At 44.3% G+C, this 27,903-nt stretch overlaps 1 protein-coding gene across 1 annotated transcript in view; it reads right to left on the bottom strand.

Annotated features, from left to right (window-relative positions):
- The window catches only part of LOC128704237 (uncharacterized), a 586,655-nt gene that overhangs the window by 104,289 nt on the left and 454,463 nt on the right, over positions 1–27,903 (bottom strand). The window contains exons 5-6 of the mRNA XM_070091942.1: positions 6,050–6,185; positions 2,454–2,587 (exon numbers count right to left, since the gene is read on the bottom strand). Of these exons, the coding sequence (XP_069948043.1) occupies positions 2,454–2,587; positions 6,050–6,185 (270 nt within the window). The remainder of the gene's footprint in view (positions 1–2,453; positions 2,588–6,049; positions 6,186–27,903) is intronic.

Genomic DNA, 27,903 nt, shown 5'->3' on the forward strand with positions numbered 1-27,903 from the left:
TTTCTTGATCTTCAGCTTGGTTCCATGTTGCCCGGCCACTGACCAAGCTCCCCTCTTAACCTGGGGACTCACAACAGAAGGATTACTACGAATCCTCTTGTTCTCCTCCGTTAATCGCCGTATCTCCATCTTAGCAACTCTGAGCTCTTCTCTCAGCTGCTGGTAAAGTTGCTCAAGAGAGGGCATCCTGGTTGAGATTCACAGAGAGCACACAAACAGGTCTTCACAGAGCTAAGTACACGTCACCACTAAGTACACTTTCTACAAGCACATCCCCTCAAGGAAGGTTCCTTGATGCTGGTGAGGGGCTCTTGATCTAGGGAACTGGATCTGTGCTCCAGCTCCCTGAATTATCCCTGAATACCTTCCACCCCTCCACAGGCGCTGTATAATCCTACGGGTTTAGCGCTTCCCCATATGCAGTATAATGTGATCCTTTATTGACAATTTTCCCACACAGTGGGCTTTTTCAAGTCACAAACTTACCTTAAAGTTAATCACTGTGGAGGCATAGTGCAAAGACGGCGACTCCTAATGCTTGCAGTTTTGCCAGGATTCCGTGGTGCCATATTTGGTCGAAAGCACCAGCAATGTCCAGTGCTACACAGCTGATCTTGGATTCATAAAGGGACTGATGCAACCTAGTGGAGAGGATTAACAGCAGATCAGCAGCAGAGCGACCTTTTCTGAAGCCATGTTGACGGTCACAAAGAAGCGAGTGGTAGTCAACAAATGCTGTCATCTGCTGTGAGATTGTTGTCTCAAGAATTTTGCCAGTGATTGACAGGAGTGACACTGGTCTGTAGTCGATTTCCATTGCGCTCTCCTTTGTGTGAATAGGGACTACATTTGTCTCTTTCCACGGAGAAGACCAATTACACTGTGCTAGGCAGTGTTGATAATTACGTTAGAGATGCTGCAGTTATCTGGGCCCACTGCCCTTTCTCCAGGGATTTAAGGACAAGATACATTTCATTTTGATAACTTTGAGATTTCCTTGTTAGTTCAGAAACTTTCATCTTGACAACAGAATATTTGGTAAAGGGGTCAGGTTTCTCCTGACTGCTAGTAGAGGTGGTCACATCCTACCGATTTTGGGGTGGAATAATTTCATCAGGTGAACATCGTCGGTCCATAACTAACGACCACCAGATTTCGAAGCCCACTCAACCTTACGTCAACTTTCTTTTTGTCAACCTTCCATCTAGAGATAACCCACTTTTGAACTTCTTCCATTTGACAAAAGGCTTGCCTGTGCAGGTTTCTGTTATAGCTATTGAGATGCCTCTTTTACCTTCTCCAAGCCTCGCACTTAACAGTAGCAGCCTCTTTACAACGAAAGCCGAACCAAGGCTGATGTGAAGGTTTCGTCATAAACTGCTGGCGAGGAATGTGTTTTTCTTGGAGATTAAGGATGTGTTCAGTTGTCGACATCACCTTCGATAAGAGTATTTCAATCACAGGCGGCGAGCTCAGAGCAAAGGGTAGCCTAGTTTCCTTTTTCCCACAGCTAGGTTGTGCATGTAGATTTTTCACCTCGTTCCGTTGGAATTTTCAGTGTCGTAAACACAGCCCTGTGGTCAGATGATCCAACATAGCCAAGGGGGTTGACAAGTGACTATGCCTTCAGATAGATTAATCACTTCTGGCTCATGGAAAGACCAGGGTTGTGAGTAGTGACGTCAACGATGTTCCTCATGTCAAAGACAGCAAGAAGTTCATCATAATCCCTCTGTATAAGATGCTATTTGAGGTTACTTTAGGTCATGTCAGTTACGTTGAAGCAAAAGTTAGTCAAAATTTTCCATCAGGAAGTTGATGGGATACGCTTTTTTGCCTTTGAGGTCTGTGCATTGCACACCCTAGTACAGTGGTGCTTGTGTTTATACATAGCTTGAAGAACATCATTTGCAGGTTGTTCAATCATTTGCAGGTGATTAGGGACGGCAACATCAATACGCTGGTCATGTACACTCTTAGAAAAGCATACGGCAACGCCTCCTCCCTGCCCCCTCCTTTTTTACACAGGGATTCACAAAATTAGGTTAAGGATTCCTAACTTTATTTACAGCCTAAGAGCTGTTTCCTACAACAGCTTATTTGAAAGCCTTTTTATTGTTATGAAACATTCATATATGGAACAGGATGAAGTTGGAGCCATCTGTGGGGCAGCAATATTATTAGATCAATTGACAATTTTGTTGATATCATTATGCTGTACGAACATGGTCCAAGTTCGAGTCATCCTAGGAATAAATGATCTCAGATGAAGTGATGTGAAGAAGGTTACAGTCAGAATGAAGTTGAGGTTCTCTTTCTCTCTCTCTCTCTCTCTCTCTCTCTCTCTCACACAAACACACACACACACACACACACACACACACACACACACACACACACACACACACACACACACACACACACACACACACACACACACACACACACCTTACCTTCTCACCATTGATAAACCAGGTGAGCTGGGCTGCAGGTTTACTCCTTGATGAGGTACAGTTGAGCCTGGCTGTATCTCCCACTCTGTAGTGAGTCCTGGAGCCATGGATGGTCGGACCTCGCTCTGGCAGCTCTGGAAAGTTGCCATGATAACTTGTTATCTTCAAGGGCTAGTTAAATAAAGATAACTGCTTTTTATCTGTGGATAAATCTATCATTCCGGCGGAAAAGTGTGTGTACTCACATAGTTGTACTCACCTAGTTGTACTCACCTAGTTGTACTCACCTAGCTGAGGTTGCAGGGGTCGAGTCCGAGCTCCTGGCCCCGCCTCTTCACTGATCGCTACTAGGTCAGAGTACTCTCCCTGAACCGCGAGCTTTATCATACCTCTGCTTAAAGCTATGTATGGATCCTGCCTCCACTACAACGCTTCCCAAACTATTCCACTTACTGACTACGCTGTGGCTGAAGAAATACTTCCTAACATCCCTGTGATTCATCTGTGTCTTCAACTTCCAACTGTGTTCCCTTGTTACTGTGTCCAATCTCTGGAACATCCTGTCTTTGACCACTTTGTCAATTCCTCTCAGTATTTTGTATGTCGTTATCATGTCCCCCCTATCTCTCCTGTCCTCCAGTGTCGTCAGGTTGATTTCCCTTAACCTCTCCTCGTAGGACATACCTCTTAGCTCTGGGACTAGTCTTGTTGCAAACCTTTGCACTTTCTCTAGTTTCTTTACGTGCTTGGCTAGGTGTGGGTTCCGAACTGGTGCCGCATACTCCTATATGGACCTAACGTACACGGTGTACAGGGTTCTGAACGATTCCTTATTAAGATGTCGGAATGCTGTTCTGAGGTTTGCTAGGTGCCCATATGCTGCAGCCGTTATTTGGTTGATGTGCGCTTCAGGAGATGTGCCTGGAGTTATACTCACCCCAAGTTGTTTTTCCTTGAGTGAGGTTTGTAGTCTCTGGCCCCCTAGACTGTATTCCGTCTGCGGTCTTCTTTGCCCTTCCCCAATCTTCATGACTTTACACTTGGTGGGATTGAACTCCAGGAGCCAATTGCTGGACCAGGTCTGCAGCCTGTCCAGATCCCTTTGTAGTTCTGCCTGGTCTTCGATCGAGTGAATTCTTCTCATCAACTTCACGTCATCTGCAAACAGGGACACCTCAGAGTCTATTCCTTCTGTCATGTCGTTCACAAATACCAGAAACAGCACTGGTCCTAGGACTGACCCCTGTGGGACCCCGCTGGTCACAGGTGCCCACTCTGACACCTCGCCACGTACCATGACTCGCTGCTGTCTTCCTGACAAGTATTCCCTGATCCATTGTAGTGCTTTCCCTGTTATCACTGCTTGGTCCTCCAGTTTTTGCACTAATCTCTTGTGTGGAACTGTGTCAAACGCCTTCTTGCAGTCCAAGAATATGCAATCCACCCACCCCTCTCTCTCTCTTGTCTTACTGGTGTGTGTGTGTGTGTACTCACCTATTTGTACTCACCTATTTGTGGTTGCAGGGGTCGAGTCTTAGCTCCTGGCCCCGCCTCTTCACCGGTTGCTACTGGGCCCTCTCTCTCCCCGCTCCATGAGCTTTATCAAACCTCGTCTTAAAACTGTGTATGGTTCCTGCCTCCACTACGTCATTTTCTAGGCTATTCCACTGCCTTACAACTCTATGACTGAAGAAATACTTATACTATCTCTCTGACTCATTTGTGTCTTCAACTTCCAATTGTGGCCTCTTGTTTCTGTGTCCCCTCCCTGGAACATCCTGTCTTTGTCCACCTTGTCTATTCCACGCAGTATTTTATATGTCGCTATCATGTCTCCCCTGACCCTCCTGTCCTCCAGTGTCGTCAGGCCGATTTCCCTTAGTCTTTCTTCATAGGACATTCCCCTTAGCTCTGGAACTAACCTTGTCGCAAACCTTTGTACTTTCTCTAGTTTCTTGACGTGCTTTATCAAGTGCGGGTTCCAATCAGGTGCTGCATACTCCAGTATGGGCCTGACATACACGGTGTACAGTGTCTTGAATGATTCCTTACTAAGGTATCGGAAAGCTGTTCTCAGGTTTGCCAGGCGCCCATATGCTGCAGCAGTTATCTGATTGATGTGTGCTTCCGGAGACATGCTCGGTGTTATACTCACCCCAAGATCTTTCTCCTTGAGTGAGGTTTGCAGTCTTTGGCCACCTAGCCTATACTCTGTCTGTGGTCTTCTGTGCCCTTCCCCTATCTTCATGACTTTGCATTTGGCAGGATTAAATTCGAGAAGCCATTTGCTGGACCAGGTGTCCAGTCTGTCCAGGTCTCTTTGAAGTCCTGCCTGGTCCTCATCAGATTTAATTCTCCTCATTAACTTCACATCATCTGCAAACAGGGACACTTCTGAGCCTAACCCTTCCGTCATGTCGTTCACGTGTGTGTGTGCGTGCGTGCGTGCGTGCGTGCGTGCGTGCGTGCGTGTGTGTGTGTGTGTGTGTGTGTGTGTGTGTGTGTGTGTGTGTGTGTGTGTGTGTGTATGTGTGCGTGAGAGAGAGAGAGAGAGAGAGAGAGAGAGAAAGAATGTATGTATGTATTCACCTAAATGCTGTTGCATGGGACGAGTCTGCTCTTGACCCACCTCTCCTCTTGCAGCTACGAGTTGATGAAGCTTCTGCAGCTCAAGCGCAACGTTGTGTCCCAGCAGAATTCATAATTGTGAAAATATCTTATTATTTCGATGTTACTGTGCGCCATTTATTACAAGTTCAAGTGTGGAATACTTGCTATCTTGGTAGACTGGGGCTGTAATTACAAACTTAGAATAAAAATAAGCATATCTTGCTAATTTAGTGAGATGAAGTAGGGATAACTACCGATTTTATTTGGGGAAGGAAGGAAAGATAACTGGCTATCATTGCTTAATGTGCAGGGAAAGTCGTTTTTCTATGTTAATAGATATTGAATCGATAACTTGTATCAGTTGTCTGCGTGAGAAACGAATGTCTTGGTCTCATTGTGGCTTAATGTTCTTGCATTTTAGTGATTACCCTAAATCTTAATGGGTTAAAATTGCTGCCTAATTGAGATGAGAATTTATTGGAAAATTTGGTGTTGTCCTGGGGAGAAGGAACACTTGCTTTCATACTGGTTAGAGGAAAAAGGGATAATTAGCCACATGTGTGTGTTGATGACGTCAGGATGAGCTGGTATCGATGCTGGTTTCGGAAATAAGGAGAATTAGCTCTTTAATTAGGAAGTGGAATTAGGGATAAATAGCGGTCTTAGAGGGCTGATGAATGAGTTGGTAACATCAAAGTTGGATGAGGAAGTAATGATAACCTGATACTTAGTTGGAAGAAGAATTAAAGAAGAATTACTATCTTAGTTTACTGAGAAAGTAAGATTAACTCGTTATATTAGTGATAACATGATTTATAAAGAGGCTGAGAAATTAAAGATAACTTCTATTTTTAATAAGTCGTGTAATTAGAGACAACTTTCTGTTTTAAATGTGAATATAAAGTCTCATTACCAGTACACTCTGAATACCTAACTGAGTTTACAGCTACCTTGGTCACCTCAGTATATACAAGTGTGTCACTTACCTACTACCACCATGACGCTCTGGTTCTCGTAGGTGTGGAAGTGCGGGGAGTCAGCAGACACCTCACACTTGTACACTCCAGTCGAGTTGAAGGTCAGTTTCTTCAGCAGAACCTTCCTCTCGTTGGATCTCTGGACCTGCAAGAAGAAGGATGGAGAATTAAAATTAATATGACATCGTTTTGTTATTGTGTGTGTGTGTGTGTGTGTGTGTGTGTGTACTCACCTAGTTGTACTCACCTAGTTGAGGTTACAGGAGTCGAGTCCAAGCTCCTGGCCCCGCCTCTACACTGGTCGCTACTAGGTCACTCTCCTCTGCTTAATGCTATGTGTATGTGTGTGTGTGTGTGTGTGTGTGTGTGTACTCATTTGAATGTACTCGTCTATATGAGGTTAAAAGAATAGAGTCTTAGCTCCTGGCCCCGCCTCTCAATTTGAAACCTGTCAAATTCACTCCCTCCTAGCCTCGTGTGCCATATCCTACCTGCTCTTAAACTTATATAAGGAGCTTGCCTCCACTCTACTTATGTGGAAATTTTTTAAAATCTATGAAACAGTCCAAAAATCTGGAGTACCTCCGTCCAGCTCTCTACTGCCTCACTTACGTTAACTTGGCATTAAACTCTAACAAGTGCTGGTTGCTGTTTTACCAGTCAATTCAGTACTTGCGTCTTCATAATTTTCTCCATAACCTTGCAGTTAAATTAAAGAACGGGTGGGGTTTGAGCCCATGGCGAGTCCTAAAACTCACGGGCCAGTGCGTTAACCACTCTGCCAGCTGATTCTAATAAGATTCATCCACCTAGATATACTTCTGTAAATCATAGAAAAGTCAGCATGGGCTCCACTGTGACTACAATGCAAATTTTTGCAGATTAATCCCACATCAGCGTGCCTGTGGTGTACTTTAGCTCAAGTCACCGATTTCTTTGCAATCATGTTATTAGGATTTCGTGAGTCATGCATGTCAGTTGAATGCCTAAGGTTTGATGCTTTCAGTATTTTTTTGAATTTTTAAATGTTGGGACTACATCACTTGTCTTCCAGACCTCTGGTAGTTGTCTTGTATCAAATGATCTGCTAAAGACGTCGGCTTGTGATGCACTCAGAGCTTCTGCTCCCTCTCTCAGAACTTAGTGAGGTATATAGCATTAGAATCTCGTCCACTTCTAATACTATATTTATGTTGGTATAACTTAAGTTCAAGACTGACCAGTTTGACCGTAATAAACTTCATCGCATATTTTGCAAGGAATCTTATACACACATTCGCCAACATATTGGGGGAATTTATCAAAAGTTTTTTTTCTGTATCAAGATTTTAAAAAACAACTTTGATATTAAAAGTCTTAAGAACAGAAGGCATATCAACCAAGTTTTCGAGGTAAGGGAGAACCAACATATTTATAGTTGAATAAGGTTGGTTGTTCCTTTTATGGATTGTAAAAAGTATTTATCAATTACGTTTCTTGGGTATTTCAGATATTTAGCTATTTTATAAATATTTAATATGTCTTCATCTATGAACTCTGGACTACAAATATCTACAGTTTTCAAAAACATTGATGAGAAAACCGACAGTTTAACTCTATCTTGATGTGATGAATAATAGTATATATAGGAACAGTTATTTGTAGGTTTTCTCTAAATTTTAAATTTAAAATCAACAAATAGCTGTTCCTATATACAATATTATTCTTCACATCAAGATAGAGTTAAACTGTCGGTATTTCTCATCAGTGTTTTTGAGAACTTTGCGTATTTTTAGTCCAGAGTTCATAAATGAAGAAATATCAAAAATTGTGAAATAGCTAATGTTCTAAAATACCCAAGAATCATTATTGATAAATCCTTTAAAATTGCTAGAAATACTTTTTACAATTCAGAAAGGGACAACCAGCCTACTCAACTAAAAATATGTTGGTTCTCCTTTACCATGAAAACTTGGTTTCACGGATCACTATCTACCTACATCATAAAAAGTCAGGTGTTGTTGGGGGTGGCAGCGAGGTGTAGTCTCGTCCTTATATGCCTTCCTGTTAACCTTTTATTTTTATAGTTCCTTGATAATGTGAGAAATCACGAAATCGCTTGGAAAGTCACTATTTTTTCACATTGGTTTTCTGGATATTGTAATATCGCCTGTTTAGTGTGATCTTATTGCGCATGCATATATATATATATATATATATATATATATATATATATATATATATATATATATATATATATATATATATATATATTATAGGATGGGGTCCACCTCTGGTGTAAATTGTGGAACCCATAACATCGGAGAAGCGGATAAAAAGGCTTCAAAGAAGAATATCTGGATTTCTTCCTGAAGCCGTTTGAATATTCCACTTCCCCTACCACCCCATCTTTTCATTCTTTTTTACCAATAAGTATATTTTATTACATAATATGGTACAAAAGATTTAAGAGATATATTGTTGATATAAAGATGGCATATACAGTACATGAGGTGTGAGAGATACATGTCTAGTACATATTGTTACGTGTTTGTCACCGATTATAATGCGAAAATCTCATTCAGCTCCTCAGAGCTGGGGTGCGTGCCCAAAATACAGCAGGCATTACGCCTCTGAACAGCAGTGCTGAGTCGCTGGAACAGAAAACTAGCTGCCCTGGGATCCCTAGTTACCCTGATGAGTCTTCTGCCTAGCTCCTTAAGGAACTTAGATGCACTCTTTTCCCATGAGCCAAGGGTCTCTGAGCCCATGGGAACAAACATGTAGTGATGGGAAAGTTCTCCATATTTTCTCGACTTTTGGGACTCCCTGAAGCTGACGGCTGCCCCTTCTTCCTCCCTGGTGTATTGGAGATAGATATCAGCCAAGGTAGATGCACATGTATAGTATGTCCAGGCTTGAAGGGTGATACCATCTGGACGCTTCTGACTGCCATTAGATTTGCATAGTTGGGGTGGTTCCCTTACTGCTGGGCATCCGGCTGTTGTGAGGCTCCTCTTGATAATGTTATTAACCTCGTCATGTCTTGCAATCTTTCCCTTGGATTTTCGGACCACAATACCATGGTACCCGAATCGGTCTGCTGCTTCACTGCCACAAATACGCCTGTGTTCGGCGAGAATAGGGGCGGAAAGTCGAAGGGCAACACCAATGCGGATGGTCTGTGGGTCGAGGTGTGTACCAAGGCTGGAGTTCGGAACAGTCAACAGAAAGTCCCCTGCATGAGGCGCTCTCACTGCCAAGAGGCAGGCTCTGTTCTTCCCTGACACTGAAGCATTATTGAGGATATATTCTCCACTATTGGGCCATCCCAGTGCAACTGTTTGTAGTTGTTGGGGAAGTAGATCTGGTTTCAGAGCCCGATAGATTATCCCAGATCATGGCATATATATATATATATATATATATATATATATATATATATATATATATATATATATATATATATTTATTAGATCGTATTGTAACCACGAACGTGTGGTATTTAATCAATAACAACGCTACGACTAGCCGAGGGCTCGAACCCACCTCACGGTGAGCGAAAATTCCATGACGCTTTAACCCACAGGACTACCCAATCCTACAGAGCGTCGTGGAATTTTCGCTCACCATGAGGCGGGCCTAAACAACACAGATTCGAGCCCCCGGCAAGTCGTAGTGTTGTTTTTGATTAAATACAACTCGTCTTAGTTACAATACGATATATACTGCTCGTGGAGGCTAGTACATCAAGCGGGGAGTAGAATGAAATTAGCTCTGAGGCACCCACACCATCGTATGTCCTTGGATCACGGTACAACACCTAGCTCTGCTGGATGCGTGATCTTTGTAGGATTGTATGGTCCAGTGGGTTAGAGCGTCGTGAATTTTTGCTCACCATGAGACTGGCCAAAACGCCATATTGTCAATAAACCGTCAAGAAATAGTGAACGACTGTCACTGAACAACCAGAATGACAGGGACTCGAACCATAGTCCTGGCAAGTAGCACTCCATTCTTTTGTTTATTTATTAATAATAATATATTAATATCATTGCTTTTATTATTATTATTATTATTATTATTATTATTATTATTATTATCATTAGTATTATTACAATATTGCTAAATATGTGATTTTCGTTTTAAATTTTTTAAAGAAAAAATAATGGCAATAAGAGCAGTAACTAAATATTATTATACTTCTTTTTCTTCTTTTCTCTTCAATATTATCATTATTATTACTGTTATTATTAATGGCAGTAGAAATACCATTATTAGAATGATCATAGAGAAGCACTGAACACTGGACGTCACTTCAATGTCAGGATGGAGGACCCTTGGAGGACTCTGGGAGGGCCCTTGGAGGCCCCCTTGGAGGACTCTGAGAGGGCCCTTGGAGGACTCTTGGAGGACCCTGGTAGGGCCCTTGGTGGGCCCCTTGGAGGATCCTTGGAGGACCCTAGGAAGGCCCTTGGAGGACCCTTGGAAGACCTTTGGAGGACGCTTCACTAACTTCAAGTAAACTTTAAGACCCTTTTCCTCGTCCCTTCTGCTTCCCTTCAGTGTCGCATCTTTTTTTTCCTCATTTTCTCTCCCTCAGTGTCCTCTCCTCTCTCTCTCTCTCTCTCTCTCTCTCTCTCTCTCTCTCTCTCTCTCTCACTCCGTTTCTTCCATCTCTTCACCTTATCCCTTCTCAATTGTAAGACGATATAACGATATACAACTCCTCGAGAGTTACTGAAGAAGCCTTATTAGAGGAAATTAGAGGTGGATGTAATTAGCGTGAGCTCCGTCTGGTCTCGGAGCGCGCAAAGCCAAGCCAAACACCTGGCTTCTTCAACACCAGGAGTTTTCCTCTTCCCTGTGTGCTGTCATCTTTTACGGTTGCTGGCTGGCTGGCTGGCTGGCTGGCTGGCTGGTTGGCTGGCTGACTGGAAGCAGGTTTTCACACTTGACTCACGGAATCATTATAACACGACTGAAAACAAATCATGTCGGCTTTGAAGGAACTTGAGCTAGAGTACGCCACAGCCATGGTGATGTGGGATACTCTGTAAAAAAACTAAACTTGTGGTCACAGTGGTGCCCATGCTAACCTCCTCGTGGTTTATAGAAACATATATACTGGGATGAATCTTATTAGAGCCAACTGGCCAGGTGATTAATTAACGCACTGGCCTGTGGGCTTTATTACTCGCTTCTTATGGGTTCAAAAGCCACCCGTTCCCTAATTTCCTCTCACTTGGATATATTAGGTGTGTCGGACCAGGCTTTAACCAGGTGTCAGCACGAGGAGATTTTTAGTGATGAAGTGAAGCTGATATTATCTGGTAATAACGAATTGTGATGCAATACGACTGGAGCCACGACTGGAGCCACGACTGGAGCCACGACTGGAGCCACGACTGGAGCCACGACTGGAGCCACGACTGGAGCCACGTATCATCACAGATAGCATTAAGTAGAGTATATTAACAGAAGAGTATAAATTAAGAGGATTATTAATTGCAGATGTGAAAGCATTGCCTGATATTTTTCCTTCTTTCTTTCATTTTAGAATTGTTAATAACTCAAAAACGCTTCAACCAATCGATTTTAAATTGTGAAGTCTTGTGTGTGCTAACGAGTAACAGGTTCTTGGAAAAAAAATGGGCATATTTTCGAGTCCTGTTATCAAAATTGTAGGATCCGTTCCCAGGAACCTGGAATGGATCGAATAACTTCCAAAACCCACAATGGTATAGTTTTGAACATTCTACAGAAGCTGCTCCTAATTCCACGACAGTGAAGAATGAAATGCGTGTAAGTATGTATGTGTAAATTTGACATTTTTATGTGTAAAATAGTGTGGAGTTTATATTCTCCTTAAATCACGTTAAATAAATTTAATTTTACCTCTTCTTACCGACTTCAATGTTTAATTACTGATGCAACTTAGGGACGGGATAGAAACCGTTAAGATTTACTTGCGTATTAAGATTTTTTTTATGTAGTAAAATTGTAAATTGAAATCGATGGAATTCATTCAAAAAATGAGAATAGTTCATCTGATAGCCTTCAAATTTTCATCACTGGCGGGTTTTTCAAACGCGGGGTTTATACTGCTATTAGGCTTCTTATAGATAAGTCTGGGGTTCACTTTCAACTGTAACTTTCAATTTGCCAATTCTATTCAATATATTGTTTCTCATCTAATAATTTGAACATGCTTTTTCTGATCGGCTTGCTTATTGGAGGTATTTTTTTTCATTAGTTTTGGGCTATGTTAATGCCAATTTGTCATCTTTTAAAAGATTTTACTAAACAGAATTTCTAAAAAAAATAAATATTTTTCCATAGAAGAGTGCAGAAATTTGAAATAGATTTGTTATATGTCCTAATTTACCATTCTTATTGAAGGAATTGTAATATTAACTTCTTAAAGATTACTCGTGAATGTTGATATTTAACAGCATTACAGAGCTGTGCTGAACACTGCACTATTCCACTCCGTTGTATAAGATTTGTTCATTACACACATGCATACGTGTATATATATATATATATATATATATATATATATATATATATATATATATATATATATATATATATATATATATAGTGCCGAATAGGTAAAATTGGTCAATTAGCAATTATTATTTTAATAAAAAACACTAACCCGACAAGGGTCATGCAGCGCTGCAGGGCAGAAAATAGTGCCAGGGCTATAAACAGCTAGGTGGAGAGGGGATCAGAGGTGAGGGGAGAAAAGGGCTGGAAGGGACGTTAGGGGCAATGTGTCAAAGTTCGTATAGTAAAGCAGTTGCTGACAAAGTCAAAAAGTGATCTTAAGTCGAAGGCAGAACCGTCTACAAGAATGGAAGTTAAGGGAAGAGTGGTAGGGCAGAGGCGTCGCTGGAGGTAAATCCTGCAAACCCGCTGGTAAACCTGGCAATCTAGAAGAAAGTGAAGAACCGAAATAGGGACCCGACAAATCTCTTAGAAAGAATGTCGTTCCATGAGATACCTATGGGTAAGGCGGGTATGGTCGATGGAGAGACGGGATAGAGCAATCTCCCATGTATGGTAACAGTGGTAAGATGGTCACAAACCTAAAGGCAGTTTAATAGAGTGCAATTTGTTATGGTACAAGCCCGACCACCGTTGTCGCCAACGGCCTCAAAGACGGCCAGAGATGACTGGAAAATAATCTCTGAACGGAATATATCTATAGGAAACCGGAAGATCATGTACTGCTGACCGCGCAGCAGCATCTGCCTGTTCATTGCCCTGCCCATCAACGTGTCCAGGGACCCAACAGAAAAGTCTTTGTTTTTGCTAGCTACTCGGCGTAACCATAGTCGAATACAAAGGACCAATGGATGAGGGGAATCAAATTTTTTAATGGTCTGTAAAGCGATGAGGGAATCTGAAATGATTACAAACGTCGAACGAGACATGTATGTAATGCTGATAAGCGCTGTGAAGATGGCATACAACTCGGCGGCAAAAATACTAGCCGAGTCTAACAAATGACCTCGGACAACATCGTCAGGGAACACCAGTTAGAACCCAACACCATCAGAAAATTTATAACCATCTGTATAAACAGCGACAGCATGAGCATGAGAATGGAAGTGATCGAGAAAGAGAGCGAGAAGCAGTAGTAGGCAGGGGAGCTTTGGCGCATGGCAGTAGGAGAGAACAGATACGAACCGTCGGAACCTCCCAAGGGGGAAGGGGAAAGGCAGACGCTAAATGAACATACAAGGGAGGCAACTGGAGAGAAGACCGGGGTGAGTGAAGACTAAGAGAAAACTGTCTGAGTAAGCAGGGGCGCCGAACAAATAATGGGCTTTATGTAGAAAGAACATGAAGGTCATGAGAGCGGACAAAGTAACGAAGGCATTGAGCATCATGACGATCAGCTAAGGAAGGAACATTCGCCTCATCATAGAGGCTTTCAACAGGGGATGAACGAAAGGCACCAAGGCATAAACGTAGACCCTGATGATGAAGGGAATCTAACTTAGAAAGAGTTGTAGGAGAAACCGCAGAATAGGCTTGGTTGCCATAATCCAGCTTGGAGAAGACTACACTGGAATGGAAACGGAGGAGAGTCCGGCGATCTGCTCCCCATGAACGATGCGCAAGAATTTTAAGGAGATTCAGCCGACCATGGTAAGCTACCTTCAGAGAGGAAATGTGAGGTTTCCATGTCAACCGGTTATCAGAGAAGGCCAAGAAACTTGACCGTATCACATTCTGGAATGCGTGAGCTGTGTAAATACAATGGAATATCTGGGACAAGAGGACGTCTAGTGAAGGTAATGAAATGGGTTTTCGTACTAGAAAATTTCAATCCATGAGAAGTGGCCCAATGGAAAACTCGATCAATCGCATCCTGAAAGGAAGCCGCTACCAGGCAACAGTCAGCGCCTGCATAAGCTATAGCGAAGTAATCCACATAAAGTGACGACTAAATATGTGATGCAAGAACAGAAGGCAGGTCATTTATAGCCAAGAGGAAAAGGGCAGTGCTAAGGACAGGTCCTTAGCTTCGAACTATAGACCAATAAGCCTAACCTCCACAGTGGGAAAATTTATGGAATCAATAATTGCCGAGGCAGTTCGTAGCCACCTTGAAAAGCATAAATTAATCAACGAATCTCAGCATGGTTTTACAAAGGGGCGTTCCTGCCTTACGAATTTATTAACTTTTTTCACTAAGGTATTTGAGGAGGTAGATCATGGTAATGAATATGATATTGTGTATATGGACTTCAGTAAGGCTTTTGACAGGGTCCCACATCAGAGACTATTGAGGAAAATTAAAGCACATGGAATAGGAGGAGAAATTTTTTCCTGGATAGAGGCATGGTTGACAAATAGGCAGCAGAGAGTTTGCATAAATGGGGAGAAATCAGAGTGGGGAAGCGTCACGAGCGGTGTTCCACAGGGGTCAGTGTTGGGCCCCCTGCTGTTCACAATCTACATAAACGACATAGATGAGGGCATAAAGAGCGACATCGGCAAGTTTGCCGATGACACCAAAATAGGCCGTCGAATTCATTCTGACGAGGACATTCGAGCACTCCAGGAAGATTTGAATAGACTGATGCAGTGGTCGGAGAAGTGGCAGATGCAGTTTAATATAGACAAATGCAAAGTTCTAAATGTTGGACAGGACAATAACCATGCCACATATAAACTAAATAATGTAGATCTTAATATTACGGATTGCGAAAAAGATTTAGGAGTTCTGGTTAGCAGTAATCTGAAACCAAGACAACAGTGCATAAGTGTTCGCAATGAAGTTAATAGAATCCTTGGCTTCATATCAAGAAGCATAAATAACAGGAGTCCTCAGGTTGTTCTTCAACTCTATACATCCTTGGTTAGGCCTCATTTAGATTATGCTGCACAGTTTTGGTCACCGTATTACAGAATGGATATGAATTCTCTGGAAAATGTACAAAGGAGGATGACAAAGTTGATCCCATGTATCAGAAACCTTCCCTATGAGGATAGACTAAGGGCCCTGAATCTGCACTCTCTAGAAAGACGTAGAATTAGGGGGGATATGATTGAGGTGTATAAATGGAAGATAGGAATAAATAAAGGGGATGTAAATAGCGTGCTGAAAATATCTAGCCTAAACAGGACTCGCAGCAATGGTTTTAAGTTGGAAAAATTCAGATTCAGGAAGGATATAGGAAAGTACTGGTTTGGTAATAGAGTTGTGGATGAGTGGAACAAACTCCCGAGTACAGTTATAGAGGCCAGAACGTTGTGTAGCTTTAAAAATAGGTTGGATAAATACATGAGTGGATGTGGGTGGGTGGGTGTGAGTTGGACCTGATAGCTTGTGCTACCAGGTCGGTTGCCGTGTTCCTCCCTTAAGTCAATGTGACCTGACCTGACTAGCTTGGGTGCATTGGCTTAAGCCGGTAGGAGACTTGGACCTGCCTCGCATGGGCCAGTAGGCCTTCTGCAGTGTTCCTTCGTTCTTATGTTCTTATGTTCTTGTGGGACTCCCTCGGCCTAAACAAAGTCTGAGGAAAGTGAGGCGCCAACATGGACACCAAAATGCCTGTCAGATAAGAAAGCAGCAAGGAAGGTTGGTAGATTATTGCGAAGGCCTAAGGAGTGTGCTTGGGCTAAAATGTTATACGTCCAAGTGGTGTCATGTATCTTCTCAAGATAAAAAAAGATTGCTGGAATGGAATGTTTGTTAGCAAAGGCATACGTATCTAAATGGAGCAAGGGGTCCAAAGTAGAGCGGTCCATACGAAAGCCATACTGGCGAGAAGAAAGACTGAGTCTCCAAATACTATATCAGACGTCTATTCACCAATCATTCCATCACCTTGCAGATTACACTGGTCAGAGCAATGAGACGATAATGAGAGGCATCACGCCCCGAGGTGCCTAGTTTGCGAAACGGTAGTTGAATGGCAGATTTCCATTGTTGAGGGAGATCCCCTCGCGTCCAAATAGGATTGAGAAGATGCAAAGGGAATGTAAGGGCTGTACAATGCAAATGGTGTAGCATACTGATGTGAATATCATCAGGCCCAGCTGCCAATGACCGGCAAGTGGAAAGTGTGGACTCTAGCTCTAGGAGAGTGAAATGTACGTTATATGGCTCCATTCCATTAGAAGAGAAATCCAAGGATAAATGCTTCTTGGTAGAGTTAGATGCGAGAAATGAGGGACAGAGGTGAAGCCTTTGGGAGACACGGACAAGATAGTTCCCGAATTCGGTGGCAACTTCAAGAGGTTCCGTAACACTAACACCAGCATCCCGCAAAATGGGAGCTGGGTTTGGATGGTACTTGCCACACAACTTCTGTACCTTCTTCCAAACTGCACACACACGGGAAGTCGAGGTAATTGTAGACACGTAGTCTTGCCAACAAGTGCGTTTAGCGTTTTGTATGACGCAGCGAGCGATTACCCTTGCCAGCTTAAAATTCAAAAGATGATCTGAAGTCTGATTATATCGATAACGGCCTCACGCAGCACGTTTCAAACGTACTGCACACTCACACACAGGAGACCACCAAGGCATGCATGTCTGAGAACGCCTGCCTGAGGTTAGAGGAATAGAACATAATGCTGCAATCAAAACTAAGGTCGAAAACTGGTGCACCAGCTCATCAATAGAGGACGAAGAAGGGTCCACACAAAAAGTGGTAAGATGAAGGTATAAGTCCTAATTCACTAATTCAAAATGCCAACGAGGGCTACGAGGCGGTCGGGAATGTATAGAAGTAGTAAGAAGAATAGGAAAGTGATCACTGTTGTGTAAATTCGGAAGAATAGACCAAGCGTAATCAAGTGTGATTGACGAGGAGCAGATAGAAAGATCAATGCAGGAGAGAGACTGAGTGCAAGAGTCAAAATGAGTGGGAGCACCCGTATTTAAAACATGAAGAGGATGAGAAGTGAGAAGAGTTTCCAACTGATCACCATGAGAGTCACAGTGGGACCCTCCCCAAAGGTGATGGTGAGCGTTAAAATCACCTAACAACAAGATGGGCATCAAGAAGAGATCAAGAACGCAATATCCGAGATACTGAATGCACGGGAAGAGGAGAGAAATAGAGAGCAAACTGTATATCAATATCTGTGCAAATAAATACGGAATGCAGTATAATGCAGCAGAGAATGAACAAAGACCTGTTGATACAGTATACCAACACCAACTAGAAGCCCACTCACTTTAAATGATTCATCAGGAAAGGGATCAGAAGAATGCAAAAGCACATAGCCCGAAACGGGACGAATAACAGATGAACGCATTTTGGGCTCGTGTAACCCGACGCATATTGGGGAAAACAGAGAAAGCAACAGTTGGAGCTCTCCCCAATTTCCCCTGAGGCCACGAATATTCCATTGTAAATAAGTCATTATTCACAAAGACAGGTATGCCAACAATAAGAAGAAATGAAATCTTTGGGCTATTAGGCAATGGAAAGCATGTAAGCAAGGAGGAATCAGAATGCTGTGAAGGAAAAGATTGCTGCAAGGGTCATGAAAAATAAAATGGGTAGAAGGAGATTCGCCGGTGTCCATCAAGGGTTTCGTCTCCGCATTATAGTCGGAGATAGCGTCAAAAGTCTCTGTGGATAAGGAAGATACCGTTACTATGACTTCAGAGGCAGGTGAAGTAGAGCAAGTAGAGATCAGGAAGACTATGGAGGGAGCCAAAGAGGTCTGAGAGGGGACGGGAGTATGAACCTGGAGAGATGCGCCGGCAGGAACAGAAGGCTAGAAGGTAACTGAGGAAGAAGTCTGGGGGGAAGAGGAAAAGAGAGGACCACACAGGTGGGGGGTGAACCTCCACCTTCGTGTGAGAGTTAGAAAGGGGGTGAGAACTAGACACCGAGGCCGAAAAGGAAAACTATTGGGGAATTGTATGCACAGGAGGAATGCAGAGGGACTTGGGCTTATGAAACAGGCTCAACTTCGCAGGTGATGGGTGCAAAGAAGACGCAGGCGAGTGTAGCCTTGCAGACTGAGAAACTGGTGGGCAAGAAGAAGTAGAGGCACGAAAAGGTAAGAAGGTGGGAGGTTCAGAGAGTAAAATCACAAAAGAATTAGAGACAGGGGTGACCCCCGGAAGACACGACACTGGAGGAGCTGGTAGGTGGGGGGACTGCCAAGGCTGGAGGACTCCTAGCTATCTGAGAATAAGGGACATGAGGAAGATTCCCCTGCAGGCAGAGCCGAGAGACAGCCATAGCATAAGTAAGGCTGTCACTCTCCTTAAAACATGGGATTTCTCGTTTATTAAGATAGACCTGACATCAGTGGGAAAAGAAAGGATGTGATTCATTGCAGTTGAGACAAATTGGGGAAGACTGCAAGATGTATCGGTATGTTGTGCGGCACTGCAGACTGGGTACTCTGGGGCATATCTGCAGTATATAGTGGGGTGCCCAAAGTGCCAGCAATTTCGACACTGTTGAGGAGTAGGGACCACTTTGCAGATCTCTAGGCGATGGCCAACGATATAAACAGAGGACAGGAGTTAACAGCAGTCAAAGGTTAAGCAGGCGATGTTACTGGGAAAGCGCCTCCTCCCACGAGCAGGCAGGACATGTGTATCCACTTTGAGAATTGGAAGGTCCTGAAGGGCTGATTGTTCCAAAATATCACTACCGCAAGACAGAAAATCACTCTGTAAAATTGTATGCGGTAAAACCACTTTACCACTGCAAGAACTGAGAGCAGCGTGCTTGTGAACTGTGATAGGAGTGTTAGGAATGTAAGATATTAATTTAGTCTGTCCAGAATGCCATGGCATGATAGTGGCTCTCTTTGCACTGCAAATCATTATTGTAACTACAGAATCTCAAGGTAAACTTGCAAAGAAATAAAAATTTTATTGAATAAGTAAGATGTTTTGCATTCTCAACTGTAACAATGCGCACACCACCTAAGAGAACGTGAAAGGATATATTTTGGCCAATGCATCACAAGAGCTTTACCAATTCTACAGTCAGAAAGATAATTAGTTGGAGGCGTCGGTTGTAAGGAAAAGAATTTAGTCCACTCTGTACTCTGCTTAAAGGAAGTGGGTGTCGTGTAGGTTGTTTTTGGGCGAAATGAGCAGATATCAAAGAACCATCATCAGTAAATGGTCTGGAATGTTTAGGCATAGTACCGCGGGCGGCCCGACCTGAGGTAGGTGGGCTATCCAAAAACCATCGCATCATATTTGGGGAAGCCAGACGCATAGTTAAAGACATGCAAGAGGCAGAGGCACTAGCAGAAATGGGCGGAGCCTCAGCACCTGCAGCAGGTGATGAAGCGTTACCAGCAGAAGGTACAGGGCTATGGGAAATGTCTGGAGAACTGTCCAATATCAAAACCAGGTCAGAACAGGATGCGGTAGCAGAAAGGGGCCTGGGAGGAGGAGAGTTATCACAGAACGAAGACTCCTTTGAAGTGGTATTTTTTTCTTATTATTTTAAAGAAAAGAAAAAGAAAGAAGGAAAGAAATAAAAAGAGGGACAGCAAAGGGACAGTCACTAGAAGACATGAAATGGCCGTAAGTTCCCCTTCTCATCCGAGATGACCTTGAGACAGCCAGCAGGGCAGATGCAGCGAGGAACCCATGCCATACCCTATCCTTCACGCCAGTAAACCAGCACTCCGGGATAGTGACCTCGCATCTACCGAGCCACCTCGGTGGACAAGAGAGAGGGTGATCAGAAACCCGCCAAAAACCATACCTCCATCGGCTGCCACCTCCCAGATCCGACAGGCAGCCTCTGGAGATATACCCATCATCTGGGAAGGGAGTAGAGCACCGCCAGATAATCCAGATTCCACGGCAAACTACACCAAATGGAGCGGCACGAACCCCGGTACACTTTCCCCTATCTAGAAACAGTAATGCAGAGGGGAGGATCCCAGAGGCTACAAACAGGTAGGGGAAAAGGTAGGTTTGGGAAGGGGGAAGAAAAGGTAAAAAGGGGAGATGGGGAGGAAGGGATAGGGAAGGGAGGATTGGGATAATTAGGTGCGGTCTGAGGAAGGAGACCAAAGGGACCAATTCCTTAGACCAAGAGCCTCCTCGCCACGTTAAGAAGCCCCCCCTTGAAGAGGGGTCAATTAGCAAGAACTCATTTAAAATTAAGTCGATTCTAAAATTTTCTATTATATGTTTAAAGATAAATTTTTAATCTGTTAATGTAAAAATTAATAACTTTGTACCAAAAGTACCTTAGAAAACATACCTACCCTTATTATAACAAGCACAATTTAATCTAGTGTAATCCAACTAAATATATTTTTGTAGACAGCCTGTACTGTCTGCACAGACAGCTCATGCTGTCTGCCAGCTTAGTTCATATTTCGCGCCACTCAAGTGTTGCCCTCTGTAGCTAGGCCTCTCGGTGGGCACAGCAGCCTGCCTGCTCTCACTCACACAGCGGCCTAGCAGGAAGACACAAGGCCTACTCCTAGCTCTCTCTCGTGGGATGGCCCTCGCGGGCCATGGGCACAACACACAAGCCTGTGTACCCACCACGACTTAACAAAAAAGTAAGAAGCCTCCGAAGACGTATCATTTACTCCCCACTACCAGAACACCAAATAATCCTTTTATAAATGGTGGGAAATGGTGGTCGCAGCAGTTGTTTGCCCTGAGAGAGGAAGGAAGAGGTATGAAGTCATCTTCACTTCATCACCCTATACAAGAAGCATCAGTCTCTCAACGAGTTATCCTGATGTCGTGTCTGCACGTTTGAGGATCCAGACACAGGTACAAGCAGGATCCAGCCGAAATTTGCTGAATTTCTTCGAGAATTGTAAGTGGCGTCCCAGTAACCCCACGCTACAGCGCCCCACGCTGTTTCTCAAGTCATGTGTTCAGCATCACTTGTATGTTGCTGCTGTTGTTGTTCAACTCAGCACAGCTGTTTCAGAAAGCCAGAGGTGAGTTTTGTGGCGATTTCTGCATCCAGTGTGAGTTCTCCACATGTTTGTGGGAGGAGGAAGTGGCCGCTCCTTGCCTCGCCCTGCTGTTCTCTCACACCTCACCAGCCTACCATACACCACTCACCACTGCTCACTCCCTCTGCTGTGTTCTCTGCTGTTTTTCGTGTGAATTCATTGCCAGAGCTGTGTATCTGAGTGCTCGAGGCCACTCGAAGCTACGTGGATCAGCATGGCACGTAGATCACGACACCACATGGATCACGACGCCACGTGGGTGTGGGCGATGTCACGTGCATCTACAAGCCATGTGAGTTACCAGATGTCCCAGGCCACATGCTGTGGTCTGCTGCCCGCATCACTTCTATGACGTCACACGATGCTGCTGCCCGACTTCATGACGTCACGATGTCTGCCTGACGTCACCTCGAGATGTCTGCTGACATCACAGTGCTGCTGACATCACCTCGCGACATCATACCTGACATCACATGATGTCACATCCAGTGTTTCTAGTAATTATTTCAGTATTGTCGAGAAGATTGAGAGAAGATATATGTCGTGTGTTAATTAATGTTAATTAATGTTAATTAATGGTGGCCCGGTGGCCTGGTGGCTAAAGCTCCCGCTTCACACACGGAGGGCCCGGGTTCGATTCCCGGCGGGTGGAAACATTTCGACATGTTTCCTTACACCTGTTGTCCTGTTCACCTAGCAGCAAATAGGTACCTGGGTGTTAGTCGACTGGTGTGGGTCGCATCCTGGGGGACAAGATTAAGGACCCCAATGGAAATAAGTTAGACAGTCCTCGATGACGCACTGACTTTCTTGGGTTATCCTGGGTGGCTAACCCTCCGGGGTTAAAAATCCGAACGAAATCTTATCTTATCTTATCTTAATTCCTCTCAGTCAGTGTTCTCACATGTTAGTGTACCGCGGGTGTGTGTAGTTTCCGTGTGTCCAGTGAGGTCTGAGCCAGACCTGAGTAGCACCACTGTGCTAAGTCACCCGATGTGACCAGTGCCTTTGACAGCTGATTTACTCAGCCCCCGAGTGACCAAGCCCTCTTATACAGAAAGCTTTTATGCTCGTCGCTCGTGATGCTCTGCGGAATCGTACCTGCTACGATTCCCATCGAGATTTGTTTCACTTCACCTCCAGACCTTCAGAGTGCAGTTATAGGTAGAGAAACAAGTCTGGGGACGCTTAGACTAACCTCTGCTATAACTCCAACTGCCGAGAGAATGACACTCGTCAAGCCGTAGTTAGCCCTGTCGGCAGGCGCTGTGTCAGCCTCGTGTCACAAGCTTCAGTGAGCAGCCTGCACAAAGATGATGTCACTTTGACTGCTAGCTCGCTCACTGCAGTCTGGTGTATGATGTTTCGACTCCCAGATGTTTCGCCCAGTCGTCTCTGCCATGACTTGCTCCACAACTCGCTCCACGCTCGCCGGCAGTGACAGCCCAGCGACAGTACCAGTCGAGAAGTGTCCTCCTGAGTCGCTTGCCAGAAGTCATGCCCAGTTGCCGAGTTTTGTCGACGCCTCACTCGAGGGCACCAGCATGTCGTGCCCCAGGTTGAGTGAAAACCTGCAGCGACTCCTACGATGACTGCTTCACCGTTCCAGAGAAGACCGTACCCTGTTACATCACAGCTCAGCCGCAGCGATGTCTGCTGTGCTGCAGTATCTGTCCAGACGCAGGAAGGCGTGCAGTGATGCCCTTCGATGCTCACTGCCTATGACCACAATGTTTAGCACACCCCACATGTTTTTTCTTCCCTCCCTGTAAGAATTTTTTTTTTTCCATGTCCATATGTATATATATGTTTTTATTTTGTGTTCTGTGCCCTGTTCCTATGAGTGGGATGGCCCTCCCGGGCCATGGGCACAACACACAAGCCTATGTACCCACCACGACTTAACAATAAAGTAAGAAGCCTCCAAAGACGTATCATTTACTCCCCGCTACCAGAACACCAAATAATCCTTTTATATTTTAGACAAATTTACAATAATTTAATAGTAAACACAATGAAATATATTTTTTTCATTAGGTTCAGAATTATTTTTCCGAAATTATTGCATACACAAATTTTTGCTTGCCTTATTCGGCAAGAAGAGTTATTTATACCAAAATAGCAAGTTTTATCTATTCGGCACGATATATGTATATATATACACATATCAGTAACATTACTGCAACTAGCCGGGGGATCGAACCCGTGTTGTTTTAACCCGCCTCATGGTGAGCGAAAATTCAACGACACTCTAACCTATGGGACCATACAATCTTACAAAGATCATGCACCCAGCAGAGCTAGGTGTTGCACAATGATCCGAGAACATACCATGGTATGGGTGCCTCAGAGCTAATTTCATTCTACTCCCGTTTGGTGAACTAGCCTTTAAAATCAGATGTGTATACTCACCTAACTGAACCCGCCTAATTGTGGTTGCAGGGGTCTAGACTCAGTTCCTGGCCCTGCCTCTTCACTGACCACTACTGGGCCCTCCTTCTCCCAGTTCCATGAGCTTTATCATACCTCGGCTTAAAACTATGTATGGTTACTGCCTCCACTACATCACTTGCCAGACTATTCCACTTCCTAACTACTCTATAACTGAAGAAATACTTCCTAACATCCCTTTGGCTCATCTGAGTCTTCAGATTCCAATTGTGACCCCTTGTTTCTGTATCCCATCTCTGGAACATCCTGTCTCTGTCCACCTTATCTATTCCATGCTGTATTTTGTATGTCGTTATCATGTCACCCCTGATCCTCCTGTCCTCCAGTGTCGTCAGACCAATTTCCCTTAAGCTTTCTTCGTAGGACATTCCCCTTAGCTCTGGAACTAGCCTTGTTGAAAACCTTTGCACTTTCTCTAATTTCTTGACGTGCTTGAGCAGGTGTGAGTTCCAAACTACTGCTGTGTACTCCAATATGGACCTGACGTACACAGTGTGAATGAAAGTAGGTTAGCAACGTAGCAGTACTGACTTGAGTGGATGAAGGTAGGCTGGCGACATAGTGGTACTGACTGACAGTCAATGAAGGTAGGCTAGCAGCGTAGTAGTACTGACTGACAGTGGATGAAGGTAGGCTAGAAGCGTAGCAGTCCTGACTGGCAGTGGAGTATTGAACGAATTCTTATTGAGGTATCGGTACGCTATTCTCAGGTTTGCCAGACGCCCATATGTCGCAGCAGTTATTTGGTTAACGTGTGCTTCCGGCGACGTGCTGGGTGTTATACTCACATCCTTTTGTGTGTGTGTGTGTGTGTGTGTGTGTGTTTGTGTGTGTGTGTACTCACCTATTAGTACTCACCTATTTGTGGTTGCAGGGGTCGAGTCCTAGCTCCTGGCCCCGCCTCTTCACCGGTTGCTACTAGGCCCTCTCTTTCCCCGCTCCATGAGCTTTATCAAACCTCGTCTTAAAACTGTGTATGGTTCCTGCCTCCACTACGTCATTTTCTAGTCTATTCCACTGCCTTACAATTCTATGACTGAAGAAATACTTCCTACTATCTCTCTGACTCATTTGTGTCTTCAACTTCCAATTGTGGCCTCTTGTTTCTGTGTCCCCTCCCTGGAACATCCTGTCCTTGTCCACCTTGTCTATTCCACGCAGTATTTTATATGTCGTTATCATGTCTCCCCTGACCCTCCTGTCCTCCAGTGTCGTCAGGCCGATTTCCCTTAATCTTTCTTCATAGGACATTCCCCTTAGCTCTGGAACTAACCTTGTTGCAAACCTTTGTACTTTCTCTAGTTTCTTGACGTGCTTTATCAAGTGTGGGTTCCAAACAAGTGCTGCATACTCCAGTATGGGCCAGACATACACGGTGTACAGTGTCTTGAATGATTCCTTACTAAGGTATCGGAATGCTGTTCTCAGGTTTGCCAGGCGCCCATATGCTGCAGCAGTTATCTGATTGATGTGTGCTTCCGGAGACATGCTCGGTGTTATACTCACCCCAAGATCTTTCTCCTTGAGTGAGGTTTGCAGTCTTTGGCCACCTAGCCTATACTCTGTCTGTGGTCTTCTGTGCCCTTCCCCTATCTTCATGACTTTGCATTTGGCAGGATTAAATTCGAGAAGCCATTTGCTGGACCAGGTGTCCAGTCTGTCCAGGTCTCTTTGAAGTCCTGCCTGGTCCTCATCAGATTTAATTCTCCTCATTAACTTCACATCATCTGCAAACAGGGACACTTCTGAGTCTAACCCTTCCGTCATGTCGTTCACATATACCAAAAATAGCACTGGTCCTAGGACCGACCCCTGTGGGACCCCGCTCGTCACAGGTGCCCACTGTGATACATCATTACGTACCATGACTCGTTGTTGCCTCCCTGTCAGGTATTCTCTGATCCATTGCAGTGCCCTTCCTGTTATATGCGCCTGATGCTCTAGCTTCTGCACTAATCTCTTGTGAGGAACTGTGTCAAAGGCCTTCTTGCAGTCCAAGAAGATGCAATCAACCCACCCCTCTCTCTCTTGTCTTACTTCTGTTATTTTATCATAAAACTCCAGAAGGTTTGTGACACAGGATTTGCCTTCCGTGAATCCGTGCTGGTTGGCATTTATACTCCTGTTCCATTCCAGGTGCTCCACCATTCTCCTCCTGATAATCTTCTCCATAATTTTGCATACTATACACGTCAATGACACAGGTCTATAGTTTAGTGCCTCTTTTCTGTCTCCTTTTTTGAAAATGGGAACTACATTTGCCGTCTTCCATACCTCAGGTAGTTGCCCAGTTTCCAGGGATGTGTTGAAGATTGTTGTAAGTGGTACGCACAACATATCTGCTCCCTCTCTAAGGACCCACGGAGAGATGTTGTCCGGTCCCATTGCCTTTGAGGTATCGATGTCCCTTAGCAGTTTCTTCACCTCCTCCTCATCTGTATGTATGTCGTCCAACACTTGTTGGTGTATTCCTTGTTGGTGTCCCCATCTGGTCTGTCCCCCCAGAGTCCTTCCTGTCTCTACTGTAAATACTTCCTTAAATCTCGTGTTGAGCTCCTCACATACCTCTTGATCGTTTCTTGTGAGTTCTCCACCTTCTTTCTTCAGCCTTATCACCTGGTCCTTGACTGTTGTCTTCCTCCTAATGTGGCTATACAGCAGTTTCGGGTCAGATTTGACTTTCGATGCTATGTCGTTTTCATACTGTCGCTGGGCCTCCCTCCTTATCTGCGCATACTCGTTTCTGGCTCTTCTACTAATCTCCTTGTTTTCCTGGGTCCTATGCCTCCTGTACCTTTTCCATTCCCTGTTGCACTTAGTTTTTGCCTCCCTACACCTTCGGGTAAACCAAGGACTCGTTTTGGTTTTCCTATTATTTCTGTTTCCCTTGGGAACAAAACCTTCCTCTGCCTCCTTGCACTTTGTTGCCACATATTCCATCATCTCGTTTACTGATTTTCCTATCATTTCTCTGTCCCACTGAACCTCCTGCAGGAAGTTTCTCATACCTGTGTAGTCCCCCCTTTTATAGTTTGGCCTGTCCCCTTCAGTTCCTGTTACCTTCTCCACTTGTAACTCTACTATATAGTCAAAACTCAGAACCACATGATCGCTAGCTCCAAGGGGCCTCTCGTAAGTGATGTCCTCAATGTCTGAACTGCTCAGGGTGAACACAAGATCCAGTCTTGCTGGCTCATCCTCCCCTCTCTCTCTGGTTGTGTCCCTGACATGTTGATGCATGAGGTTTTCAAGTACCACATCCATCATCTTGGCTCTCCATGTTTCGGGACCCCCATGTGGCTCCAGGTTTTCCCAGTCGATCTCCCTGTGGTTGAAATCGCCCATTACCAGTAACTTTGCTCTGCTCGAGTGAGCTCTACTTGCCACCTCAGCCAGTGTGTCCACCATCACCCTGTTGTTTTCTTCGTACTCCTCTCTTGGCCTCCTGCAGTTCTGTGGTGGGTTATACATCACTCCAATGACTACTTTATGTTCTCCGGACTGAATTGTACCTACAATGTAGTCTCTTTCTCCAATCATGTCCATGCCTTCCATTTCCTCAAATCCCCATTGGTGTTTTATGAGCAGTGCAACCCCTCCTCCCCCTCTACTCCTTCTATCTTTCCTCAGGATCTGATATCCTGTTGGGAAGATTGTGTCTGTTATTGTCTCAGCGAGTTTTGTTTCTGTGACTGCTATGATGTCTGGGGATTTTTCACTGATTCTTTCATTCCACTCCTCATGTTTATTCGTTATTCCATCCGCGTTTGTGTACCAAACCTTTAGTTTCTTTTCTATCATTGTGGTCATGCAAGTATATTGGGGTTGGGGGAGCGAGAGCCTTGGTGGGGGCCTATATGGGGCTGTGGTGTAGGTGGGGTTTGTGTTGATGGGGGTGGGGTCAGAATGCCCATAAGGGACAGCTGTTGGGGTGAGGTTTGTGATATGGGGGTTGGTGGCAGAGGGAACAGTGAGTG

This window comes from Cherax quadricarinatus, chromosome 37, assembly GCF_038502225.1.
Source record: "Cherax quadricarinatus isolate ZL_2023a chromosome 37, ASM3850222v1, whole genome shotgun sequence".
NCBI lineage: Eukaryota > Metazoa > Arthropoda > Malacostraca > Decapoda > Parastacidae > Cherax > Cherax quadricarinatus.